The sequence below is a fragment of the Haemaphysalis longicornis genome, unplaced genomic scaffold (assembly GCF_048455015.1).
Source record: "Haemaphysalis longicornis isolate Haplotype H1 unplaced genomic scaffold, Haemaphysalis longicornis Haplotype H1 scaffold_6, whole genome shotgun sequence".
NCBI lineage: Eukaryota > Metazoa > Arthropoda > Arachnida > Ixodida > Ixodidae > Haemaphysalis > Haemaphysalis longicornis.
In genome coordinates this window covers 156,890,271-156,904,318 of record NW_027526407.1, presented here as the reverse complement: position 1 = coordinate 156,904,318, position 14,048 = coordinate 156,890,271, and the positions used below count along the sequence as shown (strand labels likewise).

General features: G+C 49.4%; 1 protein-coding gene across 1 annotated transcript in view; it reads right to left on the bottom strand.

Annotated features, from left to right (window-relative positions):
• The window catches only part of LOC144142018 (sodium-dependent proline transporter-like), a 94,588-nt gene that overhangs the window by 69,714 nt on the left and 10,826 nt on the right, over positions 1–14,048 (bottom strand). The window contains exon 3 of the mRNA XM_077673448.1: positions 4,744–4,858. Within this exon, the coding sequence (XP_077529574.1) occupies positions 4,744–4,858 (115 nt within the window). The remainder of the gene's footprint in view (positions 1–4,743; positions 4,859–14,048) is intronic.

Sequence of the window (14,048 nt, the reverse complement as noted above, 5' to 3'; positions counted from 1 at the left end):
CCTCGAACACTGGAACCCTCCACGCTGACTTCAATTGCGCACTACTCTCTAGAAAGCGGTCTAGCTCGAGCAGTTTAGAGCCGTGAGCCTGCTCTCCTCACCCCACGTGGCCTCTTCCGCCTTCGTAAGGAGCCAACCAGCTTCAACTTGAACGGTTTATTTTCAAGATGTCCAAAGCCTCGAATATCCCACCCTCTACTCCCACTTCCCCCACTTGACCTAGTGTCTTCCTAATGTAATAAAGGCTATCTCCTCCTCCTCCTTAAATAGCCAGCAGAGGCAGTCTGTTTCACTGCCGTCACATGAACGGCAATGTCAGTCAGTGGGGCTCTTAGATTTACAGTCTCGGACTCACCGTGTAGAGTCCGCGGGTAGTCCGAGGATTCCCCGAAGCCATAAGTATGCATGGGAAAATTTAATGCCGGACTGCTTCTCGGGGAGTCGGTGGCGAGTCCGAGACTGTAAATCGATGAGTCCCACCGTCTAAAGTGCAATGTTGACCGCAGTCCTGAAGGGCGTTCCATGCGGATACGCAGGACCTGAGTGTACTAATCATTTTAGTAGCATGGATTGCTGGGCAAGTTGGCACACGTGCATAATTAAATAAACTTTCCGCTAAAGGGCGGGACAAAGGAGAGAACGTCGGCGTCATTCTCTCTTCTCTTCCGCCCTTCAGGGCAAAGTTATTTTAATTATGGGCCAACCAAGCTGTGCAGCTTTTTTGTAGTGCATAAAAATATCCGAATCTCCAAGGGGGGGCAGTTGCCCCCCCTTGCCCCCCCCTTCCGGACGCCCATGCGTGTGATCAAATTAGAACAACACGCCAAAAACATCGGATGAGACTTAACGAATTCTTATTCAAGACAAACAGCTTTGAGAACTCATTTTTTTTCGTTGGCAATTAATGCATGGAATAAACTTGAGCCGAATCACTCCAGGATTAGCGAACACTGGCCGTGCTTATGCAATACTGAATGCAATATGCAATACTCAAGACAATTAAAGGAGCCATGAAGAGAAAACACAAGTTTGGTTCATTCAAAAGATTGCCTGGTTAGAATCATACTGACACCACTTTTAACGTAAACTTCGCTCAAATAAGCTACATAATTAGGAAAAAAGGGAATGTCCATGCGACCCACCAGCTCATTTCCTGCAACAGAACCTATGATGTCATTCGAGCCAGCTCTGCGATTGGCGGAGGCCGGCCGAAGCAGACGCAAATTAGGTAGAGCTTACAAACTAGCCGAACGAGCGATTTGCGCTTAAATTTAGGGCACATTCTTTACAAAGCAATAAGAATGATGGGACAAACAGGAAGTTACGAAAGCACATGTAAACATAGAAGTACTGATGCGTACTGCTGTTCGTACTGCGCACAGCATGCTTGGTTTAGCTGCACAGCACTACGGGGCTTGGGGTTGTCTCAGAAGACACTGGCCGATTGACGCAAGCAACGGTGTCTTACGTGACCACATTTGTCGAGCGAGCACTGTTTCAGGGAACGAACATTTTCTCCCAGAAGAAAAACAAGCCAGGTTTAAATACCGGCAAAAACAAAGCAAACGCTTGCCACGGTATGGTGGCGCCATCTAGGTTCGGGTAACGTAAAGAAACGCGGGAACAAACCAACACCGCTGTACAGGGTGGAGACAACCTTTGAACGGTCCCGTGCCGCCGCAATTGGGCCAACGTGCTCAACGCGTTGTTCTTTTCGTTTCCCACGAGACCTAGCAACGCGAAACAGACAATATCATTCAAACTTCTTCAGTAAACCGCGTTGCGGCGATAATTTTAGCGCGGTTTTGACATTGCTTCGGCGGCGAGCGAGCGACCCAAAATGGCGGCGCCAGCGTATACGTGTCTGTACCCTGTACGGCGGATGCGCGAATAAAGGTATTCTAGGCTGCAGAGCTAGCAGAGCGGTCAGTTCCTGTGATGTCATTGCAGACCCCGAAAACAAACGATTTAGCGGGAAAATCAAAATTTTAACCTAAGTTGTTTAATTTCTCAGTGAATAAAGCATCGTTTGTATCCGGACAAGCGCTGGGGGCACTATAAAACACGAAATCTTTCGAATAAAACCAACTTGCATTTTCTCTTCATGGCTCCTTTAAGGGCGAATACCCTGATGTTTGTTGGCCGTGTTTTCTTGGCGTTCACATAAATCTGTTCTCAGTTAAATTACTTACCTGTATTGTAGTCTTTCTTATTAATCTTGTGTTACATGATGCATATGCCAATGTAGCAACCATTAATCAAGTCGTTGCATTTACTTTCTTCTAGACCTTTTATTTATTTATTTATTTATTTATTTATTTATTTATTTATTTGTTTATTTATTTTTTTTATTTATTTATTTACAGGTGCCCTCAAGGCCGAAGCATTATAGAGGGGAGTGGGTTTTAACATTCTTGAACAAATACAGCTTACAGTGCATATCAATTAATCGTACAAAAAAGAGGAATTGCGCGAGAACAGACCATAAAGAAGTTCAGAAATTCTCTGCACAAAGGGTCAATGACTACAATTAGAAACCAACAATGCTTTTACACGAAAGATAAAACCAGCACAAGAGGAAATTTATTATTCATTCATGGCTATTGTAGTGGTTTTCATAACCGATAACTGATCGGAAAGCCTCATTGTTCACGATAGCCGAAACAATGGTCGCTTTTGTTGACGCTTATGTTCTTATATCCAGTTCCTGGGGCGCTATTCCAGAAGGGCCGAGTTCCGCCTACTCCCGAGTTTCAACAAGGTGCCGCCTAACCATTTCTTTTTATAGTGGACTGCGCTGACGTCAGCCCAAATGCTGACGGGGCTGAATAAACGCGCATGCGCAGTACCGTGCGGACGGCGGACAACGACAACTTCGCATCTAAAATGGCAGCATCTCCACTCCGCGAGGGTGCGGAGTAGGGGGCTCGAAATGACATCCAAGCTGCGCCCCGAGTGGAGCATACGATACACCTCGAGCGATACCGCCGGAATCGGGCGCAGCACGCCTGGCATATTCAGCCCGTTGTATTGGGGCCGCTTACGTTGATAAAGTACGCCTTGTGCTATCTTCTGCATGCCGCCCCATCGCTACTTTGAAATCCCCAGCCTGGCTGTTGGCCACGCCCGTCGCAGGGCGGTCCGTTTTAAGTATGCACTTTATAAGCGACCCCAAACCATCCACCGCCGGCGTCGGCGACGGCGTCGGCGTCCGCAGTGCTCCTCTATAAAGAAACAGCATCCGGCGCCAGGTTTCGATCCGCGGACTTTGCGGCCGCAGCGCGACGCTCTACCGACCAAGCCACGGACGCGACGTGATATCAGTGTTAGTGGCACGCCTTATCTTTAACGCATTCAAACTACGTCGTCAGCGGCGTGCGTTGGCGACTCAGCGGCGTTATAGCGGCTTGATAACTGCGTGGTGTACACGTGATACTACAAACCCGATGGAAGAGATGGAAGAGAAGGCGGCGAGGCGGTGGGCTGCGGGGGCCGAGCGCAAGCGCCGCAAGCGGGCCGACAACCGTGCATTCGCACTTTCACATTCTCCCCCTCGGGGAAATGTTTTTTTTCTCGGTGCTCTCTTCTTCCAATGAATTATGTTTGCTACGTGGGTTGAGGGTGACACAGTGCAGCTCTGCGCAAGCACAAGCCAAGTAAGCAAAGTGGTTCACAGTAGCCAACGGAACGCGCCCTGCAATGTCACGGGAGTAGGACAGATGCGCACCACCCTCGCAGAACCCAGGCCGGAGGCTGTGGCGTGTTCCAGTTTGCTTGCCGACGTAATTGAAACACTAAGACGAACAAATTAAAGAGAAGAAACTGACGCAAAAACGGAATAGCAGAAAAGAAGCCGTCTGAAGTAATCCGTGCCAAAAGACAAGGAAGCGAAAGCGAGGAAAAAGGCGCAAGTAGAATGTATCAGAGTAGTTGCTATTATCACCAGGCTTATGCAGACTGGAGTGCCCCGAGGAACTTTTTTTGCCAAAAAGCGGAGGGTTTTGATAACGCAATACGAGCAGGAACTGTTTTAAATGTGGCGCGCTTTCATCACCCGCTTTCTTTTTTTGCATTTCAGCCACAGTCACGTGATTGCATTGTCTGCCACCGACGGCCCAAACCGCTTCTCAGGCCGAAAAATTCAAACAAAAAGCTCATATGATCGCCTGGAATAAAAAATAAAATGAACTTCGTGGTGAAATACAGATTAGTAAAGTAAAAGTAAGATCAAATAAAGTAGTGGGATTTGCTTGCCTCCAGTAGCCACTGGGGAAGTAGTGGAGCGAGAGAACGCACTGAAAGATGCGCCACGCCTTAATCGCGCATCCTTGGAGCGCGCTGCCCTGGACCGATTACGTCACGTGAATAATCGGCAGGTAGCATGAATCGCACTTTTTAAAGCATTTTAACCCTGCCCCGAAACATTATCATGAGCTTATTATTAACGCCCCTTGACCGAGTTTCGCTCAAACTCGGGCCTTCTGGAATAGCACCCCTGGTCCAAAGATTTAAAAGGATCGCATTCTGTCAGTCTTATTCTTTCCTTTCCATTGCGATGTAGGTGTCTTTATCGTGTACTTATCTGAAATTTTATCTTCACGCCCTTCCTGCTGCAATCCCTGATGGGATCGCCAGTATATGTCGGAGTAAATTAAATAAAGAGCCTACCGGTGCAGCTCAGAGCGGGAGCGAAATGACAACCGGGATTCCAAGGTGTTCTCGGGAATTTCAGCGCCCACTCACTGTGGTATAGGTGCGGATATTGACGGAGGCGAGGAATATAAGGATCCAGACGGCGCCGTAGTAGCCCAGCAGGTCACGGCTGATCACTTCGGGACCCTTGTTGAGCACGCGGTACCTGCGCCATCCACACCTCTTACAACCTTCGTTCAGCTCGGGGTTCCTGCACGGCTCGCAGACATCCTCACTGCACCAAAGCACATGCATCAAGACAAACTGCGACGCGAAGAAATGCTAGTTGTGCATGTCAGCGAAACGAGCCTCCCGTGACAACCTAATTCCCAGCTGCAAGGCCATGAATGCAACAAAACGTGCTCAGTAAAGCAGCGTCTAAGTGAAGAATTCGATCTTTCAGTCCAGTTTTGAGTGTCTTCAAGGCAGGCCCAAAACTTTCTGTGCTTGTATAGCCAGCAATTATGTTGTTACGGGGATGTTCTGTCGCGTTACAACATCACAAGACCGGATCCATTAGAAAGGACACTCGATACATAAATTCCTCATTTTGCCGAAAAAGCCCACAATGAAAGGCTAAGAGGGTACTCAGATTTTTTGAACAAGTGACCAAGCAGTTATTTACAAAAACACGTGAAAGAAAGCAAATACACATGAGTCGGAGGTTGTTTAAGAATGTTGAATTAGCACGTCGAAAATCATCGTGATTCTCGGCTGCTCCATCTGCGAGTGACTATATATGCCACGAATCTCGCATATTTTGGCAGTGGTTCATGGAGGCGCTGTGGACTTTTCAGTATATACACTGTCAGCCATGCTTCCCATTGATTCTTCCGCGGTCTGCGAATCCCACTTTCTGAACGCGGGTATTGATGTGTCGGGTTCCCCTTATCCGTTCTTTACCTGCCGAATGCCGAAATGCGATTGCGAAGGTCGTTTTTCGGCCGCATCAGGTCTTATGCGGGTGCTGTCCTCAGCACTCTTGCTGTCTATGCTCCGGTTGCTCTGCTCTGCGACGTGGGAGTAAATACGGGGCCTAATGCGCTCACTTTGCATGAAGGGGCCCTGAAACGCTTTTCTTACAAGTAATTTTCCGGACCTGCGTCTGTTCTTCGTGTCGTTCCGATAGAGCCGCAAACACGAATTATCAGGATCGGTGCACAAATAAGAAAGTCATTCAATATTTACGTCTACAGATACAGATATATTTGGTTATCAATGTGACTAGTTGATGTATTTCTTTTTGTTACTCCCCCCTTTGTAATGCCAAAAAGGCTCAGTGGGTACCAAGTAAATAAATAAAGAAACAAATAAAGGGAGGAAGAAAGAAAGAAATAAAGGAAGGAAGAAAGAAAGAAAATGCGGCACTTCTACGTCACACCCAAAGCCTATGGATACGACGACGCAACGCGGAACCTTGTACGCTCCCTACTATTGGCTGAGCTTGCAATATTTTGTATGTGTCGTCGTATCGAATAAACAAAGGAAGCAAAAATAACTCAACCCCAGATATTAATAGAGGACAGGCACTAGTGCCCTCTTCGAGCGCTTGTGTGCCCTTTCAAGTCACGATGAAAGGGACCTTAACGATGAATCGCTCTCAGCACCGCTAGGCGTCTGCGCGATTCGCTAAAGCGGGATTCACATGACGGAGAAACCCTCTCACGGAGGCGGACGGATATGTGACGTCAACAGCACGTGACCGGATTATCCGGCCTGGCGGCGCATCCACACGTGCGGAGCTACGCGGGGTGACTAGGAGACGACAGCGCCGAGGAACAGGTTCCATTCCCCGCCGAGGGCCACCGCCGTCGAGCGAAAACATGCGGAGGCATTTTCTTTCGCGGAGCCACCGCGGGCTATCCCCACCGAGGGGCGGAGCCTAAAACCGGTCACGTGAGCGGGTCCCGCGGGCCAAAAAGAGAGGGTTTCTCCGTCGTGTGAATCCCGCTTAAAATGCATGCCAAATCGTCCGTTTGCGTTCCGCATGACGACATCTATTTCCGGTTGATATCAGCGTCGACGCGAGAAGTGGTGGGAAACCGTGTATCGGCGAGCATCGCAAAAAACCGGACGGCAGCCTAAGGGTTGTCGGTCCGTCCCGACATTCGGGTACGCGCTTTTGCACTGGGAAGCGCCGTTCCGTTCAAAAAAAAACAACCATACCTTTTTCACCTAGCACCAGTGGGGTTCCATAAGACAAATTCAACCAAGCTATTTTTGTTGTAAAGCTTTTGCGAAAGACAACTGTAATTCTAACGGTCCATTCCTTACACGACTTACCTCGCAACTGTGTGATGGCTTTTTATGAATTAAACGAAGGAGCTCTTGTATGTAGTATTGTCAGGACAGAGCTAATATACAAGCTGGGTTCACGATAAACAAACGTTATCACATCCAGAATTTCTCAAAAATGACGAAAACTACACACACATATAGATTATCGTTGAGGCCCAGGCATTGTACACGACGAATTTTTGTAACTCGCCGTGTTGCTGGAATGGTTAACGCAACAGGCTGTTCTTAAAGGTCGGTTTTATTTATTTTTGTGTTTGTGTGTGTGAGCATCTCCCGAGTAATTTCTTTAAATATGCGACTGTTTCTCGCCTTTCTCAGTGAACCCACAGGTGGAGGTCACGTAAAGCCTCAGTAGGAGGGCAGCGCACACACTGCACACCTTGAATCACTCGGGGCATAACTTTAGGGCAGGTCTCGTTATGAACAGCCGCCCTGTTAACCAAGAAATAGCTTGAGTATGGTAGAATTCAGAAAGAAAAAAGGCCTATACTCGGTGACAACTTAAGGACGGCACCAGAAGTTGCCGCTGCGCCTTATCACCGTAGCCGGATGTTTCTCCGCGCGGCGCAAGTAGGGCGTTACTGGGAATATTTTGAACATGGCGTGAGCCGTTCCCGTGATTTTATGGACTTAATATGCTTATAAACACTCCAGTGACGACAAACAAACTGCGTGAGACAAGACAGACGATATTACGCATTCATAGCAAACCCCTTTCAAAACGCGCGCGCACTGACATCACGGGTCTGGCGCTTTGGCGCAGTGATACACTACATGAAGTGGTGCCGTTCTTGAGTTGTAACCGAGTATAGCAACACGCAGCGACGGGAAAATGATCTCGGCGGTATCTGTCTTCTCCTCCTTGTCGGCGCGGTTGGTGAGGTGCCGACTGACGATGCCGTCCATGGAGAAGCGCAAAAATCAGCTTCCCAGGTTAGGCAACCACGGGCTCAAAGCTACCGGAACGCGGCGTTTTTCGCTCTCCTCATTGGTCCCGCGATGCGACGTCATCGCGGAGGGTGGAAGGCGAGGAGCAGTCGATCCCCCCGTTTTTGAGGAGAGAGCGAGGTTCGATTTCCTTGTATTTTTACATTTAAAAATCGCATAACTAATTTCTGCACGAATCTTGATAATACATTTTGCATCTATCTCTGCATGACACGAACAACACATGTAAAACCTGAGAAGTACCTGAAAGAAAAAAGCGCTGGAGTGTTATAAGGACTGCCACAAAGAATCCCAATAGAAACCAAGCAGAAGATCAACATTCAGCTCCGTATCACAGGCGTAGAAAACCCGTGAGAGCTTGTGGAGAGGAATTGTCTCAATTCACAAACGTATCTTTATCACAATAATTTCTATATTAATTTAAGGAAATAGCGACATGTTCCCACTTCGTCCCCGCTGGTAGCGTAACCTAGCTGTAACATTATTCTGCTTGCCGCGTCCATTTCTTGTGGTTTTATAGGCCCTAAAAGGTATTGTCTCTGCAGGTATCTAACAATACCTTGCTTTATAACCCATATCGACATTACTCTTCGGTGATATACACGTGAAATTCCTTGAATCACTGAGCATCGCAGCCTTGAAACTAGGCAAAACTTTTTAGAGCAAAGCTTTCTACCTCTGCCAGCCAACGGTAATAGACCTTATGCAAAAGTGCCGCCATCTACCGGAAGAAAAACGAAACGAGCCCGCGACGCCATGTTGGGGGATGGCGGTCGCGCGATTGCTTGGTCCAAGAATTCCATCCTAGCCCGATGTAGAACGCAAGGCTCAATCGCTGACTACGCAAGAAAATTGCGGAGCCCAATCGCGAGATTGAGGCCCACTCTATCGAACTGTCCAAACAGCAGTGGAACGAAGTATGGGCTTCGGTTAACGGACAGATGAGAGTGGGGGGCGAATGGAACCTCCTCAAACAATTACTTGATGAGTCTCAGTCCAAGGGTAATCAGAGATAGGCTATCGACAGAATCGTTCACAGCCAAAAGGCAAAGGGGGTGTCCGGAAAGGCCCTCCTGCAGGGGTTAGCGGACAGATATCTTCCTCTGGGCCCTTCCGGTGACGCGGATTATCCTCGTTACCGGGGGGGAACGGTGGAGGAGCTGGACGCACCTTTCACTGAAGCCGAAATCTGGGGCGTCATACTCGAGCTCAACGGGCGCTCTGTGCCGGGCCCGGATGGAATCTCAAATAAGCTCTTACGTAACTTGGACGGAAAAACTATTGCGAAGTTAACTGAGGAAGCCAACAAAATCAGGGAGATCGGACTCGTTCCAGATTCCTGGAAGGCGGCCTCGGTGGTCCTCATCCCAAAGACAGGCAAACCTCTAACGCCGGACAGCATCGCTTACGTGCTGTGTGGGTGAGGTGGCTGAATATGCGATTCACACTCGGGTTTCCCGATACACAGAAAGCCAGGTGCTGTTTTCCCACAATGTGGTAGGATTTGGACCTGCACTATCCACACAGGACGTCACGCTCCTTCTCAATAAACAAATTATTGACAACTACACCAGGGATACTGGAGGCGTACTCGCGCTGGACCTGGCTAAAGCTTTTGATAATATCTCGCACAAATTTGTGCCTGAGGCGATCTCGGATATGGGCCTGGGACAACGTTTCCACGCATATGTTAGCTCCTTTCTCAGGGTTCGCAGGGCTACCATCCAAATCAGTCAAATTAAATCTGAGGAATTTACCTTGGGAGCGAGAGGCACCCCACAGGGTGCAGTATCTCTCCACTTCTCTTCAATATTGTCATGAAGGGCCTTTCGGAGCGACTGGCCACGGTGCGCGGGACCAACCATGTTCTCTACGCGGACGATATCACCGTGTGGTGCATGGGAGGGTCCGACACTGAGGTAGAGCAGGCGCTTCAACAGGCATTAGACATAACGAAAAATTTTCTAGTCGATTCGGGAATGAGCCTGTCACCGGCCAAGTCCGAGTTATTACTCTACAGACAGAGTTCTTTCATCGCGTAATGACACTGACAGCTATTTTCATGGCAAGGCGGCAGTCATAAATCTCGTTTGTGGAAATATGCATCATTGCCGCACGCCTATGTCGACTGCTGACGTAAACGTTGTTTGTGGGCAGAAGAAGCGTAAATCGCTAAGCGCGCGGCAGAATAGCGGGCGACCAAGAAAGAGCAATTTTTGCGCTCTATAGCTTTACGGTAAGCCGAATCAAACTAGATTGCATGTTGCAGTGTGCGATATTACTCTGGCTCATTTGTTGTGTGGTTCTTTCGAAATCGTCGTCGTACGATTTTACCTTAGATCTCCTGGGTTATGTCGATATTTTTCACTCCGCCTTGATTATTCCAGACTAAGCGTTACCTGTTAGAGTATAAGCAGTGGTCACATAAGTGGCGGTGTGTGGTTACCTCGCCGCTCATTGCGGCCGCACACGGCTATTTAGATTCCGCGCGCGTCTCGTGATCGCGCGCAGAGTTTCAGATGTTAGAAGACAGATGTCGTGGCGAAGGGAAACAAGCTGCTGCGAATAGCGAGCAAGGGGAGAGCAACGTACAAAGGCACAACGACAACAGGGGAGCGAAAGAGGAAGAAAGCAAAGTGAAAGCTGGGCGCCCGGTGGCGCCGCGAATTATCGTCCCTCGCAAATGATTTTTTCTGGGCCACAGTCGGCGCTCCTCTTTATCATGCTCCGTGGCCGCGACCAGTGGCCGCGACGCTCAACCGTGCACGGAAACGTTCGGAGCCGGAAACAAACACGTTTTTGGGTGCAGTGTTGCCTGTCGTGAAATACATGGGGTCATCATCATCACCAGCCTATCTACGCCCACTGCAGGGCAAAGGCCTCTCCCATTATTCTCCAATTGCCTCGGTCCTGTGCCAACTGTGACCAATTCATCCCCGCAAACTTCTTGATCTCATCTGCCCATCTAACTTTCTGCCGCCCCCTGCAACGCTTGCCTTCTCTAGGGATCCACTCTGTTACCCTTAATGACCAGCGGTTATCTTGCCTTCGCATTACATGCCCTGCCCACGTCCATTTCGTCTTCTTAATTTCTACTAATAACATGGGGTAGACTTCTGTTTATCGTGACGTGTATATAGTTCGAGTGCCGAAGCTATGATACAAACAATTCCTGCGGAAAAACGTGGGTTTATTTGTTCGCGTTCAAAGTTGGCACATCGGTAGCACTTTACTCCAGCCATATGTTATAGTAAAAGCTGTTCTAACACTTGCTTCGTTGTTTAGAATTAAAAAAATCTAGGGAAGCTTGCACTCATAAGCAAGACTTAAATAGCGAAGCTGCCCGCAGGGGCACCTTGTCTATTCAAGGTGACGGTAGTGGCGACACCGCGGACCCCGAGCCCATGTGGGTTGGACCCACCCACGCCCCGGCTGTGCGAGGCTTAGCCGTGTCCAGGGAAAAGGGCATCCTGGTGGCTGAGCCAAAGCCAGGGTTGTTTTGGACCTTTACAGCCCCCTGGTGGCGGCAACACGCCGCTTTGGCCCCTGCTTCCTGCAGACGGTACCCCAGGATTGACCCGCCCTGGGGAAAGCAGCCAGTCGCCTTTTCCTATCTCCCTCACTCTCTCTTTTTCTGTCCTGTCATCTTTCCATGCCTGTCGTATCACCTACTCTTTTCCTGTTTTTTTCTCTTTTACCCTCAGGCGGCAAGGGTTAACTTTGGGCAAAATAGCCTACCTAGACTGTTTTACATGAAGTTATAGTGGCCACGTATGGCTAGCGTGACTACCTGCACGCTCCCCTGGTTGGGCTCCGTGGTGGGCGGCCAGCGTGGCCACTGAATCAGCAGCTAAATTCATGGCTAAAAGTAAAACATCTCTTGATCGGTCCCTGAAAACGGCCCGGACCGAAGTGACTGCACAGTACATCCCGCAAAAAAACAGTGACAACTTCGCACGATTCTTTGTTATTCAAGGAGTCGAAGAACCCATGCAGACGAAATCCCCCTTTGCAATAGCCAAGGCGATCAGTCAACTAGCAGGGAAGAACTACAATGCCAGGAAACTCCAGAATGGTGACGTGCTGGTAGAAGTGCACACCGGAGAACAAAGTGCAAAAATCATGGAGCTTTCAAAAATCGAAGACACGAATGTCACAGTGACAACACACCGCTCACTGAACTTCTCTAAAGGCGTGGTCTCCGAGTCCGAGCTATTCCACTGCTCCGACGCGGAGATTGAGAGAGAACTGGCGGAACAAGGAGTGATCGCATCACGTAGAATATTGATCAGGAAAAATGGAGAGGAAATGAAGACCAAGCATGTAATCTTGACATTCAATTCGACCACACCACCATACTCAGTGACTGCAGCCTATCTGCGTTGCAAAGTGCGGCCCTACATCCCAAACCCTAGGCGATGCTTTCAGTGCCACCGGTTTGGGCACGGGTCTGAATCATGTCGCGGCAAACCCACATGCGCTAGATGTGGAGGAAAAGCGCATGAGAACGAAAGGTGCGAAAAAGAACCCCAGTGAGTTAACTGTTCTGGTAACCATGGGGCATACTCAAGATCCTGTCCGGTCTGGAAGAATGAAAAAGAAGTCATGACGATCAAAACCACACAGAATGTGTCATACCCCGAGGCTAAGAGGAGGCTTAGTTTCCAGCAAAAAGGAACTTTTGTGGAGGTGGTGCGGCGGGGGCCGGCGCCAACTATGGTGTCTGTAGGCACGCAGGTCGAACTAAGGGACCTGGTGTCGGCGGTACGGCCCCCGCTCTTCCCAGAGGCTGGGCTGCCCCAACACCCGGCACTGACTCGGTCCACGCAAGTGGATAGAGTGGACCACTCAGCGGACTGCTCCGTCTCGCAGCCCTCTACAAAGGACGGGCCAGAAGCCGTTGTACCGGCTGTTGATGGGGTGGAGGAGGCTTCGGGGCTAACACGCAACTCAGCGGGTTCTGCCCTGGATGCACGATCGACCCCCTCTTCTCGGGGGACGGTCGATATGCCCCAGAAGGCGCCACCGAGAAGTGGCACTGTCGCAGGTGCGGCTCCTGCGCGACAACGGCCTGGGGAACCCCCCGACCCTCAAAGGGTACCGAAGGGCCGCGGAAAGCCTAAGCGTCCAACAGGAGGTAGTGGAAAAGAGGCAGAGGAGGAGATGGACGTAACCCCACCCACACCTCCTTGAATACAGGAGAGCAAACCCGAAAAGACCGGTATGGTGCGAATCATATAGTGGAACTGTCGTGGGCTATTGCGCAACATAGATGATATTCACTAATTGTTGGAGAAGTCCCAACCGTCTATTATCTGTCTGCAGGAAACTCATTTGTCTTCTATCCACAATAATCCATTCAGGAAACACAATCTTTACCGCAAAGACAGGACAAATTCGCTTGTATCTTCTGGAGGAGTGGCAATCGTCACTCCCCAGTCGATCCCAACCAATGAACTGAAGCTTCAAACCACTTTGGAGGCAGTAGCCATAAGAACACACATTGGAATAGCCCTCACGATTTGCTCCTTATATATTCCACCAACCTTTTCAGTGACCCAGAATGATCTGTTCAGACTCATAGATGAGTTACCTGAGCCTTTCCTGTTGCTGGGGGATCTCAACGCGCACAATGTACTGTGGGGATGTGCTAGAAGTGACACACGAGGCCGACTTATCGAGGCTGTAGTGTTGGCAACTCCATTGCATTTATTCAATAATGGGAGTCCCACTTACAGATTCAAACCGCTCATCAACCCGCACCGAATCATGCATCGACATCTCTCTTGCAACGCCATCCCTAAGTGCCTTTTTCACTTGGTCAACACTTCAAAACCCTCTCGGGAGTGACCACTACCCAGTTTTTCTGGACTCAACACCGGCGGTACCCATGCTACCATAGTGCACCAAAAGGTGGAAGTTGGAGGAGGCCAACTGGTCTCTGTTTGAACAAGCATGTGAAATCGAATTGCACGAAATACAAGATTTGAGTGCAGATGAAGCTTGCAGCCTAATAACTTCACGGCTTTTGGAAGCTGCAAAAGAGTCTATTCCCGAGTCCTCCGGGACACTCCCCAGGAGGTCAAAGCCGTGGTGGAACTCTGATTGCA